Below are 21464 nucleotides of genomic sequence, written 5' to 3'. Positions count from 1 at the left end.
CCAACTCAGCGTTGTTCCACTCAGTGACAGGCTCACCCCGTCACCGAGAACTTCTCAGCGTTGGCTCTACTCAGTGGCAGGCTCGCCCCACCTCCAGACAATGACTGACAGGCAAAAACCTACCCCAAGCAGAGGCTCATACCTCAAGGAAAGGGACCACTTCTGCGCCAAAGCACATCAGTAGGAGCAGGACCCAGAGGTAATGATACCAAGGTTGAAGTAATGCAGAACTTATATTTACCTATACGAGTTGCCACAGGGTGCTTAAACCTTATTAAATAAAAATCTCAGGATAAGAGAAAGATGAAGAAAGTTTTTACCTTAGTGTACTATACGTTAAAGATACCAAGAAATTTTATAAACTTGGAAACGTGAAACTCACTCCTATTACACGCTGTAATAATCTTGTGTATATAAGGGTAAGATTCGGCTGGCATGAGTAGTCTAGTGGAGATAGCATTTCTTCTTTAAGACCAACAAACTGTGGATTTGAATTTTGCTGGGTGTTTACGAATGCCTTTAAGTAGTTGATAAATGCCATTGCTTGGAATGAGATCAGTTTTCTGCTTGACTAGATCAGATCAGCATGAGACAGAAGAAGAAGAAAAAAAAAATTGGTCGATTCTAGTCACCGACTTTAGTAACGTTTTCTCTAGGCTTTTTTATCAGCCGATTTAAGAGCAGGAATGTAAATATTTTTTCCGAGGAATATACCTAGCAATCTCAAGACCCAGAAAAATATACTGCTTGAAACAATAAATCCAATCGTCACAAGTTGCTCAAATCAGAGTATTCTTGTCTGTGATATTATTCATGATACTTTAAATTGACCATTTATATAAAGGGTGTTTAATGTTGACGCCACGGGGGTTTCGCCCTATGATTAATTTGGCTCGCCATATGACTGTCTTATTTAAGCTTCGTGCATTAGCAATGACTACAGAAGAGTGACTATCGTTACAAGCAACCAATAATAATCGGGTTCATATAAAGGCCATAGGACCGTAGATGCTGCTCTCCAGTTAATGATGATTCATCCCTCAATCACGCAAACTGACCAGAAGAACACACGCAATTTACACACAAAAATATACACTTAGGCATAAGAGTGACTGACTACCTTATATACGGATTACTATTATTATTATTATTATTATTATTATTATTATTATTATTATTATTATTATTATTATTATTATTATTATTATTATTAATGTTATGATTAATTACATATCTTGGTGCCAGTACTTTTAAAATATGCTGTAATTTGATTCTGTCAATGAAAACTCATAACTATTAATTTACTTTTCTATCGTTTTATTCTATTATTTTGTTTCGCAACAAATATGGCATTTAATGCATGATTTCCTCTTTTGAAATCTTTGTTGTTCGTTATAATTTAATTGTGATTCTGATTCTTCTTTGATAAATTTTGGACACTAGCAAAAAAATCTCTGATGCAATCTCGTCTCTTTGTGGCTCATAAGGCATGGAACATGCTGTAGAAAGGCGGGGAGGCATCTTTTTGAAGCAACTGCATAACTACGGAATATTCCATGACTTATGGGCCACCTTATAGTTGCAAACTCGTATAATCGCAGCAGAGGAAAGCCATACAAAACTATAAAAAAAAATCTCTCTTTGTCAACTTACAGTTGATTTAACATACTAATTAACATTTCATATTTTTTGTAAAAAAGAATGAGTTGCATTGAATTTTATAATAGACTAATTATTAGCACTAATGGCCTACTGAAAAGTTTCCACTGCACATACTAACCTGTATTGTTAAAAATATAGATAGAGAAGATTAAAATTATCAAACTTTGTACCCTTCTTTCCTCGGAAGCAGAAATTGTTATTACAGCCGAAGCTATTAATGCTGTAAGACAATTGTATTAATCCCATTAATTGCTTGTTTTCTCTAGTTTGTCTTTTTCTGGGGATAATATTAATTTAAAAAAAAACTTTCACGACCCTATGAGATTCTGAGTAATACTTGTGGGTAAGTCTCTGTTTTGACACTGGCCACTTGTCTCCGGAAGTGATGACGTGTTGTACGAGTAGGGGCATCCGGATGGAGACCAGTAGCTGAGAGTCGTCAAGTATGTGATCGACAGTCTGTTGATGGTGCGGGCAACAAATGTATGATGGTGATTCCAGGATATAGAATGTGTAAGTAGTGTCTTAGTTTTCCACGTAGCGTGGTTAAACTTGGAGAAATGGCGTGTCTTTTCAGCCGGAGTCTGCTTCTGATGCTTGGTAAGAATTCTTTTGTTGTTGGTCGTTTTGTGATGTTTTCCATTCCTCTTCCCAGAGTCTGGGCTTCTTTCTTCTGCAAGTGTTTTTATAACAGATTTCGAGTACTTTCGATAACTTGTTTCTAGCCGTTCATAGCTGCTTCTTTAGCCAACTAATCCGCTCTCTCGTTTTCTGCTACCCCAGTAAGCGCGTTCACCCAACAGAACTTGATTTCCCATCCCTCTACAGTGAGATTCCAAACCCGATTTCTTGTCTGTTCTGTTAATGCTGTATGGTTGTTCTGGTTTTTTATGCCGTGTACAGTGCTTCTACTGTCACTGTCTGTAATATGCAATGAAAGAACAACTGACGTTTTCTTCGGTTTTGCTTCCGTCAGTGTGTATATATATATATATGGAAATCGTCGCTTTCAGAGTTATCCTTCTCCTTAATATATGTTTTTCTTTGCTGGATGAGGCCACCTACTGTAGTGAAGCGTACGTTCGTAGCAATTTGGATCAACGCTGGAATTTCCGCCATATCTTCCGCGTAAGTGACTGCATATATATAAGAGAGAATTTTTTTTGTATTTTCAGGCAGGTCGGTGTTAGAGCTGCAATACGCAGCTGCCTCGAAAGATATTGTTCCGTATCCTTTAATTATTCGTATGGCTATAAAATGTCGAATTCTGTTTAACTTTTGTTTGTTTTTCTTAGATTTTAGTGTATTTTTTCCAAGCAGGTGCAGCATAAGATATCAGTGGTAGTATAGCTCCGGTAAATATTGTTTGCAGAGCTCTTTGGTCAAATCCCCACTTAATCCTTGCCGATTTTGCTAGAAGGTTTTCAGTTTGTACGCTTTTTTTCGGTAACATATCAGATGTGCTTGTTGAAGGTAAATTTTTCATCTATTATTACTCCTAGGTATTTTAGCTCACTGGCTACCTCGAGAACTTCTTCGTTTAGGAAGACCGTTACAGGCTGTTTTGATTTTTTAAGTGACATGTGGAGCACTTTAGACTTGGTGCTATTGAAGGTAACTTTCTTCTGCAATTTTGAAGAGTTCTTCGCGTTGGCCGTTTCTTCTAACTGTAAGCCGTCGCGTCCCCGAATCATTATCATCGCATCATCGGCGAAGGCTATGATGCGATGACTTTTGTTTCAGTAGTGAAAGGAAGTCTTAATAGCGAGTCGTACTGGATGTTCCAGAAACCTGATCCACAGCAGGCGCCTTGGGGACAGTCGCATTTAACTTCTTTCGTTACAGCTGTAGAACGGTTGAAACAGCAGATTTTTTTTCCATGATTCCATTTTCCGTTCGTAATTTTGGACTAATAGCCGTTTATGGCTTTATAGTAGTATATAAAGCCAACTTTATAGTTGGCTTTATATAGAAGACAGTAAACTTTATAGTTTACTGTCTTCTACTTTATCTTAAATCTTGATTACTGTAGGTTCTTTGATATAGTCGTCTGAGTGGGTTTACACGTTTTCTTGGGACTGTTACTTCGTCGTTCCACCAAGGTGCTAATTTTCTACCATCGATGTTTAGCTTCTTGGTTGTTCTGAGTTTGGTCACAGGATTTTTTCAGACCTGATGAAAGCGCAGAAGTTTATATCTGCTTGTGCTGATGCCCAGATGGCTGTGTTATTGCCTAAGCTGTTGTTTTCTGATCTCAGTGCAATGCTCTGAGATTAGGCGTGCAAATTCTCTTTTTAATGTTTTTATAAATGTATCTAGATTGGTTTTGTTGGTGGAGTATCTGATGTTGATGCTATGGTTTGTCTTCTGTATTTCATTTAAATTTTTGTTACTGATGATGAAACTTAATACATCCGGAGTAAAATAGCATTGTCAGATCAATGAAGCTGCTTCCTCTGGTATTTTCAAATGATGGAGTGTTACAGTCGTCGTTTAGTATGTAGGGAATTTGGTGCTAAAAACTCTTCCAAATTTTTGCCTCTATTGTTTGTGCTCTCGTTAAACCATAAAACCGAATGGTCGTTGCTATATATTCCAAGAATTAGGCCGTGGTTGATGGCAAAATCCACGATGTTTCCCATTTTTTCTAAGTCATATTTTATGTCAGTGTGATAGTTTAGATACATACTTGTAGCATAAGTTTTAATTCCTCTGTACGTAATTTCAATAAGTACCGAGTCCTCGTTGCTATGCTGAGAAATTAATTTTGCTTCAACTTCAGGGTTGACCACGAGTATTGCAGCTCTCTTTCTTTCTGATCCTTTGGAAAATATTCTATAATTACTTGGAAAGCCGCATATTTTGTTGTTGATGCTGTAGGGTTCTTGTATTAATACCTGTCCTCGCAGAACTTCTGTTCCTTAGAGCAGAACGGACATGTGGTTTTCCCCATACAGCCTCGTGTATGATGGTGAAACTTATTGCAGTTATAGCACCCCAGAAAGCTTACGTAGTCTGCGCAATGGCAAATTCTCCACAGCATTTTAACACCAGTTTTCAGCAATTTGGTCCTCACCGTTGGATCAACTTCTATAATCAGTTTTCTTTTGTCCGTTTTTTTTATTTGTCATGATAAATTTCAGTGTCATCTTTGTATTGCCATTGAAGAGTTCTTCATGGTATTGAGCCAATTGCATTGTTCATATCGATTTCACTGGGAATATCATATACGAGCCTTGGAACCTATTTCTTACTGAGATTTTCTACTAACATGTCTTTGTATTCCTTAGAGATTTCGTTATGTATCAAGTCTATGTCGGTCTTTTCTTTGGATTCAATTAAGACTCCATTATTATTTCTTTTCTTTTTTGTGATTCCCATTTTGATTTTTCTTGGATCAATTTTTTTCTTTTATGATATTTTTGGTTTCTTCGCCGTTTAATCGGGCTGTCGGGTTCACTATTAATTTATAGCAAGGATTGTAGATTCATCTTTGTTTTTAACATTGTTTTTAACGACTTGTGAATATAACTGAGTAGGCTGAGCTAAGTTAGCTTGTTCCTGCTTGTTTGTAGTGGACTACAGTTCTTATGTTTCATTTTTCATTTTATAGAATACTTTCGTTAGTTCTCTCACTGTAGTTGTGTTTCTTTTTTTTTTTTTTTGGATACTTATGCTTTGGCATGTAACAAACAAAAGTATTGAATTGAACTAAGTGAGGTATTATGTTCCTTCAGGAATAATAAGTTAAATTTTAAATTCTAATGTAGCTTAATTGTAAAATATAATCGGAACTACGTGCTTTAAGTAAATAATTTAATTACCATCAGCCATGAATGCATTTGTGTTTATCATAAATATTTCTATATTATTTAAAATATCAAACTTTACCCAAAGTAAATACTGTGTGAACAAATAAACAATTTTTTTTTGTTTTAATTTAAGAACGCAGTTGGTTTACTAACGACGTGATTTCATATTCAGAAAACAACTACGTATTTTCATTTTGTCGTTTTTAATTTGAAAACGACGCCTTATCTTGCAAAACTAAACAAGCAGACGAAATAGTTTTTACTGCGTTGAAAATAATTTATACGAAACCGCGATATCATATACGTAAGTCTCTTTGTTCAATTTCCCTCTAGGTACTGTATTATGTTATAAATATTTCCTCGCATTTTTCCCCTTTGTAAGATCTAATTAAATTACGAATTCAATTATAGTGGCTTGCTTTAAGATAAACACAAAAGTTGAAATTAGAGTAATACAATATGACACTGTTTGTTTGATAAAAAAACTGAGTATGAAAGATTCATGTGACATATTGTTTCATCGCACAAAAACATGCGTTATTTTGCGTTTGATCTTATCCTTGTCTTATTTTGATTCCATTACTGAAAGTGCTCAGCATATCGCTAAAGGTCACGCGCGTAGGTTTATATTGTACAGCCCTTTATTGGTAGCATATTCAAATTACACAACTGCACTTCGGGTTTTTGATTTCTTCTTTTCAATGTTTTTATCCTCTTTCTTTAACGAAAAGACTGCATTTAGTTAATGGGACTGTGTGCGTGTGTGTCAGCGCTTTGTTTGCATCAATACAGTATTTGAAATAAAGTTGTGAGTTAGTGGATTCGGGGAGGGGGGGGGGGAGAATTGTTACATCTAAAAGTTTGAGATACACTTTTAAATGCGGAATTTGCGTCAACAGGGACCTTTTGATGATACTCAAATGGCGAAAGTAACAAAAATCAATAGCAGATACGATCAATGCACTTATATAAAAGCATTTACTGAAGTTTTCATTTTTAGAAAAAGACATCGGGATAGGTGAACCATTAGAAAAATTTCTGTTAAATAAAAATAAACATTACGAAACAGCTCTATTTAAATGGATACCGGGAACCGGTCGAAGATAGGCTTAGAAAAGGTTCCCCCAGTCGGCTACTAGACTTGAACCTAAGTCTAACTTCGAGCGGCCAAGCCCAGAGAATGCAGGCGCCACTTCCACTGAGCTACTTCCTTCAATTGGGAAAAACCTGAGTCCGATTTTTTATATGGGTTCTTCAGTGGAAGGAAGTTATAGGTTCTTATATACGGAGGTATCTAATATCTAATACGAAAAGATAAGAAAACCTGTACTTATGAGATTAAAATCTGATATGGGCCTCAAGATATTAAACTGAATTTTGGAAGGCTGCGAAGTGTTTGGAACTTCAACCGCCTTTGCTATAAGTCAGCTCAATTCTCTAGGAGAGAAAAGAGAAAGAAACACACACACACACACACACACACACACACACACACACACACACACACACACACACACACACACACACACACACACACACACACACACACACACACACACACACACACACACACACACACGTGGGTGTGGGTGTGTATGTGTACTGTTTTTAATGCACTTCAATGGGTATATGCTATAGGATTACTAGAAAGTCCTTCGGAGCGCTAAAGTTTGTCTAGTTCTTTTTTTATTCATAAAAATGATTTTTTTGTACCGTTTCTATTTTTTTTTCCTGGCTCCTCTTATACCATGTCCACCAACTGAATTTGCAGTAGACATAATCGATGTCATGATGAACTGCAAGGTCGTTCCGTCTGCAAGCTAATGCCCTTTTTATTGCACTGAACATTGCAAATATTAAATGTTTAGATATTTTCCCCATATACTAAATATCGTATTTCGATTTCTTAACATTGCACAAAAGGACACTTCGAAGGGTTTTTTATTTATTTATTTTATTCAATTACATTCTAGAAGTTACTTAAGAATTGAACAATACAGAAAGATATGTTCACAAAATGTCTTTCGGAGTGTCTTGTTCAGGTCGTGTTTAGCTCACTGGTTGCATTCCTCCAGACATGGAAGAACATTTCAAACGTGGATAGTATTTGCTCTAGAACAGCAAACATTGTCCAAAAAATATAGTTGAACTGAATTACATTTTAATTCTGAAATATTTGCACTTAAGCGATAAATAAATGTCCATGATGTTTAACTTCAATTAACAATTTGTACATCTGTACAGTCTTTGTGAATGCACCAATGTATTTAGAATGGTTTGGGACATAACATTTGAATACATTAAAATACTTTGAGTCCTCGGCTATTTTATTTATACAAAAGTTTTTGTTACTTTTTTTTCATGGCTATTGGTCATTTGGATCGCATTTTCTATATTTTGTTTATAATCCTACTCAATTAGTATTGGTAATAATTACTACCAAAGGCAACTTGAAGAAGTCATACCTTTCCAATGGCTGCAGAAATTACGGTATCTTCGTTACCTTTCCTTAATTCAGTGTAATCAAAGTGTATATTATTGTATATTATGTTCTATTAAGCGAAGAATTGATGCAGATGCATAAATGTACTTTGTTACAGAATGCAGTTAGATTGAAGGTTTCTGAATACACCAACCAGAAACAACTCGAGTTGGGTATGGATGTTTAGAATTACAGTGGTAACAGCTGAAGCTATGTATATTATATCTGTTAAATGCGTGTTCTTCAAGTCGATTTGCCTATTTTGTGAAACAAAACACTTTCAAGAAAAGCCATCTGTCTTCGTATGAGACTAGTTAACTCACCATCAAATGAAAAGCCCTGATTAAGGCAATTCGCTTCCTGGACAGATTTCGAAACCGGGTCTTTCCAACCAGAGTGCATCCACGTTACCGACTGCTGCGGCTGAATAAACAGCCAACATAAAAAGTATTAAGACACCATTATATTTCTGAGAAATATTACTTACACGCAGTTTAAATGCCTGCAATCTCTCTTTTAGCCTGATAATGTTTTTGAACTAGTTTGGCCCTCATCTAAGGTCCAATAAAGTTTTTCAAGTTTTCTAGTTCATTCAGAGCTGTTCTATTTAGATTGAGATTCTTCCAAATCATTTTCCTCAAATGCTGTGGCCATGTGGTGCTGTTGAAACAACTGTTTCAACAGCACCACTTGGACTTAACATGTTGAACGATAACACTTGAGTCTGTTCCATAAAACTACCACAAAATAGGAATCATTGCATTATCCAGACTGCAGCATATACGTCGGCGCTCATCCTTCTGGACTTTACAACGAAAAGTCCGAATTGACATTGAAAGAAACAGCACTAGACCATTACATTTCTGCCACTAAACTTCAACTTCATAGGATCTTGACTCGAGCACAAAAACAATTACATAAAACAATCTTTCAGATCTTTGAGGGCCATTTAAGATGCTCTTATTAGTGTAGTCTGGCCGGTTGATTTCCATGGACGAAAACTGTGCAGATCTTTTTGCACTGTTTTTCAATTACTCGCTTCCCCCAAATGGGGGAAGTGAGTAGTAGAAAGCACTACGTAAAGAATGGTAGTAGTCGTAAAGAACCTGGGATGGTACCTCCTTGATTTCCATTCAAATGTAATCCATTTGATTTCCGTTGATAATACGCTTACAGTCGAATTTGGATGATGCAGTCTTTAACGTCCAATGTCCTAAACGGATAGGCCGCTAGTGTGGCATTTTATGATAACAGCTCGTTTGAAGTCCGTAAGTTTGTCTTCGGGTGTCACTGACAATGTGCAGATATAGATTCCACTTGTGGCCATGAGAATATACATGTCAGTATCTTTCGCTTTAAAACAGGGGATTCCCAATGCTTGTTATAAGATAATGTCTTTTAAAATGAGTGCGAAACATCCCTAGTATAGTACAGAGAAAGAAGTACTAAAACAAAAACATATAGTAGATATAGAAACTGGAAACAACACTCCATCGGTAAACAGATAGAATGTTGCAGAATTCTATATATTGAACTAACAGATTTTACCTTTATACCGGTCGTCCGATGATAATTACAAAAAAAAAAGTGTGTAAGAAAAGAATTAGTTTCATAGAAATATGATTATCAACAGTGCTAGGAATTTTAATAAAAATAAATAAACAAATAAAAACATGAATATTGCATTTCGCGTTGTGTATCATATTTTACTCTTCATCTTTTGACTTTTCTTTACTTGTTAGGCTTAGTTGTCTGTCACGGCTAAGTAACTTTGCTTTACAGAAATCCTAATTAATGTTATCATAGGGCAGTTATCCTCCCCCGTTACCGTCAAGCTACGAAGACGGATTTTACTCTCTTCGTTCAAATTGTCAGTCTGTCCGTATAAGAATAAATAATCATAGAGAAAATTGTAGTTTTTATTACGTTGTGGCGCCATCTATTGTTTTGATGGGATATTAGACGATATTATAAAATCAAACGTTAAAAAATCTGCTTCAAAAAAAAATAATAAATAAATAAATAAAAGAAAAGAAAAAAAAGTAATTAATTAAAAAGGCCCAGATTCAGAACATTTAGGCTGTCGGATTAAATGATCTTACTTGCCAACAGACCATCTACTGTATCAATTGCAGCAAAAAATTGTAATAAAAACATGTAAGTTATGATTCTATTGTGCTTTTTTTTTTCTTTTTAGTTGCCAACGAGGCAACTAAAAAGAAACGCATATTCACTAGAATAATAACCATTAAATGACTCGCTTTAAATCTCCAAAACTATTTCTTACAATATTCTGGCTATATTAGACGTTATGCGGAGTTTATATCAATTATTATATCATTATATAATAATTGATATAAACTTTATTATATCATAACTTAAAAAAGTCAACGGATTTCCATGAAATCTGAACAATACTTTTAATAAAATTCTTTGCGAAAACATAAAGATTCAAGCCAAAATAAGTAATTAATTAAATCGTGTTTTAAAATGTATTATTTCTATTATAATATACGTCCTCATTTCTTAAGCGACGATGTTGTTGTTGTTAACTTTATTATTTTCCCAAGGAAGGGCTGTTTCTATAATTTAAAAAAAAAAAAAAAAAAAGTAACATATGTTGATTCTCCTCGAGGTAACTCCATGACTCTAAATCAACAGAAGAAAGAATATTATAGGTTTATTTCTAGGTACTGATTGCAAAAACTTTTTCGACGATATTTTATTTATTTATTTAAAAAAAAAAAAAAACTCATCCCCTGCTTACTCTTACTTAGTCAATCTTTGGCGTAGGAGAGTACAGTGTTTTTTTAACTAACAAGCTCCAAATTGTTATTTTCATATTATTTATTTAATTAGTTAGTTCCAGGTAAAAGAAAGCGTACAGAGGACTCACTAATATGTATCTATTTCATACGCTTAAATTTTATCTTATTCTATGTCTCCCCAATGATATTTTTTTGTACTGACCAACTGATTACATTCGCCACATTCGAATACGAAACGAAATAATTAGTGAAAGCCATCAGCCTCGAAACAAGGTGACGACTGGGGATTGGTATTGTTCAGAACGCATGCGTTTGTAGTTATTATGTGTGTACGTTGCTATCGACTGGACATTAATATTACATCTCATTCCGGCGTTGTGTTATCGTAACCTAAGCTGAGCAAATATTTACTTCGTCTGCCACCGTGACGAAATATTGACTACCCAAACGAAAAAGAAACGCTTTTTTCTTTCATTATGAGTACTGCAGAATAAAAATAAAAATAAAACAGTTCCGTATGCTTAATCACTATTTCATTGACTTTTTAATTGAAAAAGGAACAAAAATAATTAAAGCAGCTCATTACTTTGAACATTCAAATCTCGTTGCCAGTTGCATATTTAAGATTCCCACTACAAGTCTGATGCTAGGATTAGCAGTTTATTTTTAAAACAACACAAGGGGGCGGGGTAACTCTTTGAAGGTTCCTCAGAATCAAAAATTCACCTAAAAGTCAAATGAATATTAAATTTCAAAAGCTAGTTTGATTTCCATTTTTTAATTATAATGGAAATTTACAAAGATGGATCCTTACAAAGAATATACCGGATATCGGTATATTGTAAACTAAATTATTAATCTATAAAGAAACTTTTTCCCTAGAAGTGATTTTCTCAAAATCTGAAATCTAGGTTCTCTGTAAATATTTTTATGCATAAATTAATTGTTAAAAAAATCAGCTAACGCCTTTTATTCCCCTTATAGGGAGTAGGCGAGGCCTTTATACCCTATCTAGCTTTTGGAGACTGAGTGGGAAGTTCAATCTCCACTGGTAGCCAATAGAAATAGCTGGCCCATGTCTATCACTAATTATAGCAGCCACCGATGAAGAGGCTGGCAAACAAGTGCTGCCATCTCTTGGTACCTAACCCTAACAAGATATGTTACTGTCTGAAATAATGTGGGTACTACGGTCGATTTTCTTGAGTTTACGGGATGAAAAACCCGAGTTTCTTGGGGGGGGGGGAACCCACTTGCATGTGCCAGAGATCGACTAACTCGGGAATCGGTCGAAGAAAGGCTTAGAAAAAGTTCCTCCAGTCGGCGACTAGACTTGAACTTAAGTCTGACTTCGAGCGACCAAGCGTAGAGGATGCAAGTGCCACTTCCACTGAGCTACACAGGCCGTTAAATTAATTGTTTACTATGAAAAAAAAAAGCTGAGTTTTTGTTTAAAAAATTATTTGAAATTACTTGTTTATTCAAGATTTTAGAACTGGAATCTCTTCACATAGTTACTACATGTTATATATATATATTAAAATTCAAATTAGAAAAATACTTTATTAAAGCTAATATTAAAGAAATCCTTAAAATAATGCTACAATAAATGCATATACCTAAAATCTAAATGGAAGTGCACACCAACCATGCTGGCAGTCTCAAAATCTATGCAGCTTACAGTTCACCAAGCAACCCCCTACTAATTCAGATTTAGACTCCATCCTCGGCTCCACAGATTCCATTATCATAGCAGGAGACCTAAATGCCAAGAATATAGCCTGGTTTAGCACCACAATAAATAAAAATGGCCGCACTTTATTTAATTATTCAACACTGAACTCATCGGTAGTTACAGGTCCTACCGAGCCCACCCATCACAGTCCCCTAAGCAGTTCGGATGTACTAGACATTATCATCTTCAGAAATATCAGATATCAATACCAGTTAGAGACAATCAGCAAGTTATTTTCAAATCATAACCCCATCCTGCTCAAACTAGGCATGCAAGATCAACTCATCCCCCTGCACTCCTTCATAGCACGGGACAAGCTATCTAAAAGTGTCTCGGAGCACGTCGGCCCAATACCCATCATACACAAAAAGGAGCAGATAGACGAAGCTGTGGATATCCTAACAAACCAAATCGATAAAGCATCAGTCACCAAAACTACAATCATCCACCCGACCAATAGGATCCCAGAGGATATCATGGACCTAATCAGATCAAAAAACAAATCTAGAAAGAGACACCACAAAACAAGAGCTCTCAAGATAAAACAACTCTAAATAACTTGAACAGAGAAGTCAGAGACGCTCTTCAAAAACATAGAAATCAAGAATGGGACAATAAACTATCATCACTCAACCCAGATGATCATGCAATCTGGAAATTCTTAAGAAGCCTTCATATCAAAAGTCCTTACCCCCAATGCAGACTAAGCACTGAATGGCACACACACACCGATAAGAAAAAAGTCGAAGTTCTAATGAATAGTTTGGGAGAATAGTGCAGACTTTCGTATGATAACCTAAATTTTAATCGCATTTATAACGTCCATTGGCAGTTTAAGCGCGCCTTAAGACAAACAATGAACAAATCAGATCGCATCACCCCACTACTCCAGCAGAAATAATCAATATCATAAAGCATTTAAATACCAAAAAAAGCTCCTGGTCCAGATGGTATCCAGATGGATGATATCAAAGATGCTACCTCGAAACAACATAGTACATATAGTGAATATAACTAATGCAACGATGTCATTCCAGCACTTTCCCATAGCCTGGAAAACTGCTGATATCATACCGATAAAGCAGCCAGGAAAGAATCCCCAACTCACTCAAAGTTACAGACCCATCAATCTACTATCCAACCTAGGAAATATAACTGAAAAAGTAATCCTCTCAAGAATACAAGAATCAACAGAAAAACTAGGAATCATTCCAAATGAACAATTTGGCTTTGGTCGTGAACAGAGCAGTACAACAAATCCACCGGCTAGTGGAATACATCATACATGGATTTCACTGGAACCTGCACACCGCCGAGGTATTTTTAGATATTGCGAAGGCCTTCGATAAAGTCTGGCTTCAATGCCTCCTCTAGAAACTCACGAAAGCAAACATACCAGCAAATCTCTTAAGGCTAATGCAGGTGAATTTAACCATGCAGGTGAAAGTCGATAGAATTATCTCATCAAGGTGCAAAATCCTAGCAGGAGTTATGCAGGGCTCTTTTCTAGCCCCTCTTACTGTTCTCAATCTATGTAGCGGACATCCCACAAAAACCCAAGGACCACCATCACAGCCCTATATGCAGATGACACAACAATCTTGCGACTCCAGGACAGTATCTCTACACTGGAGAAATGGCTCTCGGATTGGGGAATTCAAGTAAACCCTTACAAACGTTCAGCCATACTATTCTCAAGAAGGAAAGTCTCCATCAGAGATGACATCCAGCTTTTCGCTATCTCGGAGTACAACTTGACAAAAAACTCCGATTTAACCGCCATATCAAACTTAATAATATACTAAGGCATCCATAGCCATAGCTCAACTTTATCTCATGATCACCGCAGCAGAAAACTAGACATACAAAATAAATTATTAATATACCTGATGGTGATACGTCCTGTAATTACCCACGCCTCCTCAGCGTGGAGCCATACCTCAACATCTAATATTCTTAAGCTGCAGGGAATTCAAAACAAGTGCTTGTGGATGATTCTGGACGCACCATGGTTCATTAGAAATACTCAGATCCATCGAGAGACTAGAATTCCATACATCCTTTCCCTTCTTAATGATCTACCTGAAAAGTTCTTCGCCAAGGCAAGCGCGCATCCAAACCCATTAATCAAACAAGCCTCCGGCTACAACGAAACAATCTACTGAAAACTCAAAAAATCCAAGTCAATTCTAGTCACTTCTGAACACAGCTAACCCCTCAGCCAGAAAGGGCAAGCGTAAAGCTTAAACCATCCGATCACCAACTTCTTTATTCAGATTAAGGGGAATATGAAAACCTTGTTTGCTTCGTCCATCTAGTCATTAACGTCGTTGTTGTTCATTAAAAGTAGAAAACCAGATGAAATACTCATGTGCCATCAAACCAGTGGTGGGTAGGTAGTGGGTACAATTATCTCACCTCTCCACCCAAAATATCAAAACAAAAAAAATTAAAATTTCCAGTTAAATAAAATAAAATAAAATAAAAAATATATAAAAAAATAAAAACCATACAAAAATGTAAAAGTAAAAGAATGCTATTAATCAGTTAAAATTGATCTAAATTACGATAATAAATCATGAAATATTAAAACGCCTATAAAGACTTATAGGCTTAATAGGAGCATCTCAATAATATAATATTGAGATTCGTCTGTTATTTTAGATATAACCATGCATTTTTTTAAGAATAAAAAAGACATAATAATTTTAACATGTTCTGCTGCGTCACCAAATATTTTGCACGTGTTGCAAACTACAAACTTTAATGACTGAATAAGCGCTTTTAACGAAGTACTTTCTCTTTTTTACTTAATGTGCCGTAAATAATATGAGGCAGAAAATTTTCTACTGTAAGTATCTTTTAGTAACTTATATTTTCCAGTGTCAGCGTAATTCTCAGCTAATTGAATTAAACTGAATTGAATGTCTTTATAATAGCAGTTTCGGACTTTTCTGAGTCATTTGATATCATATAACTTGTCGCTTCTTTTACCTGATTTCTTCGTCTGTATTTAAGGTTGCTCTACTTCGTTTTATTCATCCTATTTTCTTCAAGTTGCGCTATCATTTCCTTGATTCGATTGTTTGGTCGCAAAGGGAAAAACATACCTCAGTTTGTAATTACATCATGACATAAGTCGGGTTAATATATACACTTCTGAATAAAAGAAAATTAGAATAATCAAAGAAAACGCATGTTGAATGATTTACAATTCTAATTTATTGCATAGAAAATAATGATTACCAAATATGAATTAGCATCATCTATATCTACGTACTTTGTAGACTATATAACCATATAAATGCATAAAATGTAATGTAAATTATACGAAAACTGTTATTTGAAAACATTCACAAAATTAGAATAATTTTTGACATGTTTCAAAATATTAGAATAATGCGAAAATAAATGCACGAAAATTAGTCAAATTTTCGTGCATTTATTAACGGTGCACAATCTATTTTATCAAAACATGCCCATATGGTCTGAGACTAGAAACAAGTTCATTTTGTCTCTTGGGGCATCTTCTTGAAGACGTTTCTTCACAATTCCCCATAAATTCTCAATGAGGTTTAAAAATGGTGAGTTTGCCGGCCAAGGAATTACATTGATTTGCGCTTCTTTGAGCCATCTAGTAGTTTTAAGAAGCTGAATCTTGATGAAAACGAAAATCACCATCACATAAATCTCCAGATGTCGGTAACACTAAGTGCTCAAAAAAATCTTGGTACACTTTGAAATGGACTTTTTTTCGTACACAATACACAGCCTATTTGCACGCTCTGTGGTCCTACAAGCCCATACCATGACAAAGATTGCAAATTTCACCGAATGTTTCATGCATTCCTTATCAAATGCTTCTTTCTTAAGAACCCAAACATGTATCCCCTTGATGACCATGGGACACACAAAACTTACTTTCATCGCTAAAAAGTAACTTTTTCCAGTCCTCTTGACTTCACAATAGTCTTTGCTTACACCATCGCACTCTAGCTGGCTTTTGCTTGGAATATTATAAGCGGCTACGTTTTAGGCACACGTGATTTAAAACGCAATTTGTGAAGTCGTCTCAATGTCGTAGTTTTAGATACATTCACATCTATTTTTTTCCATCTCCCCTGAAAATACCTTACACTTCAAAAGTGGTTTTCTTCACGATATTCTTCAATCTCCTCTCATCTCTTGATGTGGTTATCACCTTCGACCGCTATTGCAGCGATTATTTTGAAGACTCCGGTTATTAGAATACTGTCTCAATACTCTATTCAAGCCTGCTTGAGAACATTTCAATTCCTTAGCTATAAACTGTTGAGTTTAGCCTTCATTGGGTAGAGATACCATACGAAACTTCTTAGCTTCCGATTTGTCACTCGTTCGACCCACGTTTAGCAAATGATTAACTGAAATACACGCACAAACGATTCCTCACATACAAGTCAGTCCCAAGTCCTAAACATGTGCTATTTCTATGCTCTCCTCAAAACCTAAAGGAAAATTTTGGAACATCGTAATATTTTGAACCACATTAAAAATTATTTTAATTTTGTGAATGTTTTCAAACAACAGTTTTCTTATAATTCATATTACATTTTTATGTGTTTAAATGGTTATATAATCTACAAAGTAGGTATATTTAGATGATGCTAATTCATATTTAGTAATAATTATTTTCGATGCAATAGGTAAGCCTGTGTAGCTCAGTGGATGTGGCGTTTGCACACCATCGCGCTAGGCCGCACGAAGGAAGTCTTGGTTTCGAGTCTAGTCGGCGACTAGAGGAAATTTTTCTAAGCCTTTTTTCGACCGGTTCCCGAGTTAGTCGATCTCTGGCACGGGCAAGCAGGTTTTTCCTCCCGGAAACTCGGGTTTTTCGTCCTGTAAACTCAAGAAAATCGACCGTAGAACCCACATTATTTCAGACATTAAAAAAATATATTGTGGTAGGGTTAGTCACCACGAGATGGCGGCACATTTGAGCCGTCTCTCTTCACTGCGTACCGCTTAATTAGTGATAGGCTTGGGCCATCTGTCTCTGATTGGGTACCAGTGGAGATTGAACTGCCCACTCAGTCTCCAAAAGTTAGATAGGGCTAAATGGCCTCGCCTACTCCCGTATATACGGGAATAAAAAGGCGTTAGCTGATTTTTTTTTTTTTTTTTTTTTAAATTAGAATTGTAAATCATTCAACACGTTTTCTTTGATTATTCTAATTTTTTGATTCGGAGGTGTACATTACATATGTTAACCAGGCATAGTTTAATGTGTATACTTGTTATCTAATTTTGCTTGAATTGATTATTATAAATTCTCAAAATGTATATTTTATATTAACGGAAACGTCTGCGCCACCTTATGATTTGACTATCCATGTGGGCTGCATACGTTACACAACAGGACAGGAAAGATTATTATTGGAAAAAAAAGTTTATATTCGATATTTGTACACAAATCGACACACAGGCCGATTTGTGTATGCGGAATAAAAGAAACAACCCGTTTCTGAGAGAAAAAACGTTACTTCCTCCGTATGAGATCAACTAACCCTCCAACTAAAAAAGTCCACGTGAAAATTCCTCTCGTCGAGGATCGAACGCAGGTCTTTTCCAGTTGAAAGACGCAAAGCAACGTCGTTCTTCAAATTGAGCAATGGAGGCACATATGAATGAAAAAAATAATATAATTTCTTATCAAGTGTTATATTAAAAATAAAAGTACGATGTTTGTTTTCTAGAAAACAGAGCACTCAAGATATTAAATGTGTGCTGTAGGTTTCCAAGCTTTCGCGAGCGAGATTTTCCCTTGTAATGTGATTTAAGCGAAAATTTTCCCTAACAGTGAACACATGAAGATTTTATAACATAGATCGAAAGCCAAACGGCTAGTTGCCTTGGTGTTGCACTACCAAGTGGTTACTTACACTTGGATTTGCCGGTAGTTTTTCGGTATGAAACTCATAGATCTTAGTCCGAGTTCTTAGAGTTTCGCTTACTGGCAGTAAAACATCAAAAGATTCATATCTCCTTCATTATTATTAAGGTTGCCAGAAAAATAGCCGTTTGGCTTTCAATCTATGTTATAATATACAAGCACACCTTTATGGCATTCGTATAGTGAAGGTATGTAAGTTCTTTTCACTTAAACCTTGTTATTATCTTCCAGGTCTACCTGCTCACCGATGAGACCTCAAAAAAAGGTTGAAACCGTTCTGGGTAGTGACCTCTCCTCATAATGCAATTACATCCCCTAAGGGCTGTGTTTTTACATTATGAGAAAATATCAAGGGTAGTGAGACTCGAATCGAAGGTGGAGCTTGCTCCACCTTCGATTCGAGTTGCCTTGGTGTTGCACTACCAAGTGGCTACTTACACTTGGATATTTCGGTATGAAACTCATAGATCTTAGTCCGAGTTCTTAGAGTTTCGCTTACTGGCAGTTAAGCGAAACTCTAAGAAGCAGGATTTTTATATTGGATTGTTTAATATTTTTATGCAGTTTAAATGGCGTTTATTGTGTGTGTGTGTGTGTGTGTGTGTGTGTGTGTGTGTGTGTGTGTGTGTGTGTGTGTGTGTGTGTGTGTGTGTGTGTGTGTGTGTGTGTGTGTGTGTGTGTGTGTGTGTGTGTGTGTGTGTGTGTGTGTGTGTGTGTGTGTGTGTGTTAGATTAATCACTTTTTTCTTTTTTAATAGGCTGAGAGGATGGCTAAAGGACAAAAGGAAGGACCTTTAACTTCGCTAGGTCATTTCGATCTTGATGTACTCGGAACGCCTACGCTGAACCTCGGAGAAGGACGAAGGTCAATCTGCAATCCCGAAATCATACGGCAAGTTCGTGAAAACGCTAGCTGGTTTGAAGCCCGAAAAACTCAGAGCGAAGAATCCAAAGACGACTCATGTACCATCTTGGCTAGCGACAGACAACCTCGAAGGGACAACCGGCCACCGGTAGAAAGACAGAAATCTATCGAAGGTCTTCGGGATGGCATTGAGCGACTTCAGTCGACTAATGATAAGAAAGAAACATCGCGTTCGTCTTCACCAGAACGTCAGGATCGTCTAGGTGATAAATACGCTTCCTCGGAAACCCCGAGCGATAGAAGATCATCGTCCGAGTCGCAGAAAGGCATCGCTAAGCCTTTAGTTCCGTGCATTAGTCCTAGTAGAATGGGCAGACACAGTCCGGGATTTAACAGATATTCGGGACAACATCACCAACAGCAACATCAACAATCGCGAGCATCTTCGGCGTCCGAAAGCTCTCTGGAAGACGTCTCCGAAGGGACTCATGACAGACGGCGACGAAATCGAATGCGACGCCGATCTCGAATTCAACGCCAGAAGAACTACGAAGATGAGCCCGAATCGGAACCCAGTTCTTATCATAAGGACAAACTTCACAAACGCCAGCCGGTTACATCCCTGGAGTCGAGCAGTGCCTTAGAAAGCTACGACAACGAGCTTGACTATTGTCGTCGAAGGAGACGGCAACAACAACAACAACAACAACCACAACAGCAACACGACAGGAACTCTCCGAAGCCGCTCCGTCACATCGCATCTGATGCTGCTCTTTACATTCGTCACATGAGCTCCGAGAGTTCCGACGTTAGCGATGCCAGTGGTGAATATTCGACTTATAGCGAACGTAGCACGTGCGACGGAAGATACGATCATTATTATGCCGAAGGAAGGAAATCGGACAAAAAACAAAAGTTGGTGAGTAAACAATCCTCCCAGAGACGACCTTCCGATTTCAAAAGAGAAGGGAATTTAAGTCCACCAATGACCATCGAGAGCAGTCCTTCGCCAGAAGAAGTGGAGACAGTCCGTCTGTCAACTGACATCTCGTGCTCTATCGACGAAGCAGAACTCGTTCCGAATACTGCACCCACAGTTAGAAGAAGTATTCCTTTTGTAATGGTGGATGTGGTTGGGGATTATCCTGGAAACAGGCGTCAGGATTACGAGTACGAAGGTGAATTTCCCAGAAGAAGTAGCACTGGACGCGCCTTGCCTCAAATTCCTTTTCTCGATGGTCAGATGAGCTTGTTTCACATGCCACACAATAGGACTAGAAGTACGCACTCTTTGGACATTCCTCGAGAAGAACAAGGAAGACCAGAGAGGAGGGCATCTGCACCCGAAAGGGACCACATAAAAATTGTCATTGATGATGTCGACTCAGAGAAAAAAGGTACGTGTTTCTGTCAATAGTATCATTATCGTTAATATGTAATAAAGACTAAAGTATTAGCTTTCTCTATTTTTATACACCTTTTAGTGTCTTCCGAATTTATACACCTTTCTTGATCATGTATTTTTTTTAAAAAAACAGCATCATTATCATGCTCAAGGTGCCTGTATAGCTCTGTTGAAATGGCGTTTGGATTCCAAAGTGATAGACCGCCTAAAGAAAAACTTACAGGTTCAATTCTAGTTGCCAAATAGCGGAACTTTTTCAGTGGCATCCCGAATTAGTCGATGTTTAGCACATACAAACAGGGTTGATTTTTCTTCCTGTTGACTGGAGATTTCTATTTTCTATTTTCTATTTCCATTTTATGTCGAGGAGAGATTTCTAATAGTTGTAACCCTATTTCTAATAGTTGTACCGCTAAAGAACATCGACGTGAAACTCGAACTATTTCTATTTCAGACAATAATATATAATTTTAGGGTTAGGAACCAGGAGATGTCAACAGCTGTCTGCCGTACTCTCCTCTCCAATGCGTATGAAATCAGTCATAGCTTTGAGACAGCTATCAATGATGGCTAAGGATAGAAACTGGCTGGCTACCAATCTTCAAATAATTAGTTACGACTAAAACGGCTTCGTTCTACTTCCCTCGTATTTTATACGATGTTTTTTTTAATTTATCCTCGTGCTCTAATTTTTCTTAGCCACAAAGCTTGATTGTAGTTCTTACAGGATAGCACTATTCTTAAATATTAAATCGAAGTTTCAGTCACGAGTTCAGATAGTTGTATTCAATTAAAATTTTCAAT

At 36.7% G+C, this 21464-nt stretch overlaps 1 protein-coding gene across 1 annotated transcript in view; it reads left to right on the top strand.

The window, feature by feature from the left end:
* Window positions 1-21464, top strand: part of LOC150108157 (uncharacterized) — a 280382-nt gene that overhangs the window by 8212 nt on the left and 250706 nt on the right. Inside the window, exon 4 of the mRNA XM_090390420.1 lies at window positions 19149-20652. Within this exon, the coding sequence (XP_090246546.1) occupies window positions 19149-20652 (1504 nt within the window). The remainder of the gene's footprint in view (window positions 1-19148; window positions 20653-21464) is intronic.

Source organism: Typopeltis vanoorti, chromosome 3 (assembly GCF_054136105.1).
Source record: "Typopeltis vanoorti isolate ZY-2024b chromosome 3, IOZ_Tvanoo_1.0, whole genome shotgun sequence".
NCBI classification, from domain to species: domain Eukaryota; kingdom Metazoa; phylum Arthropoda; class Arachnida; order Uropygi; family Thelyphonidae; genus Typopeltis; species Typopeltis vanoorti.
This window is presented reverse-complemented; position numbering and strand designations above follow the sequence as displayed.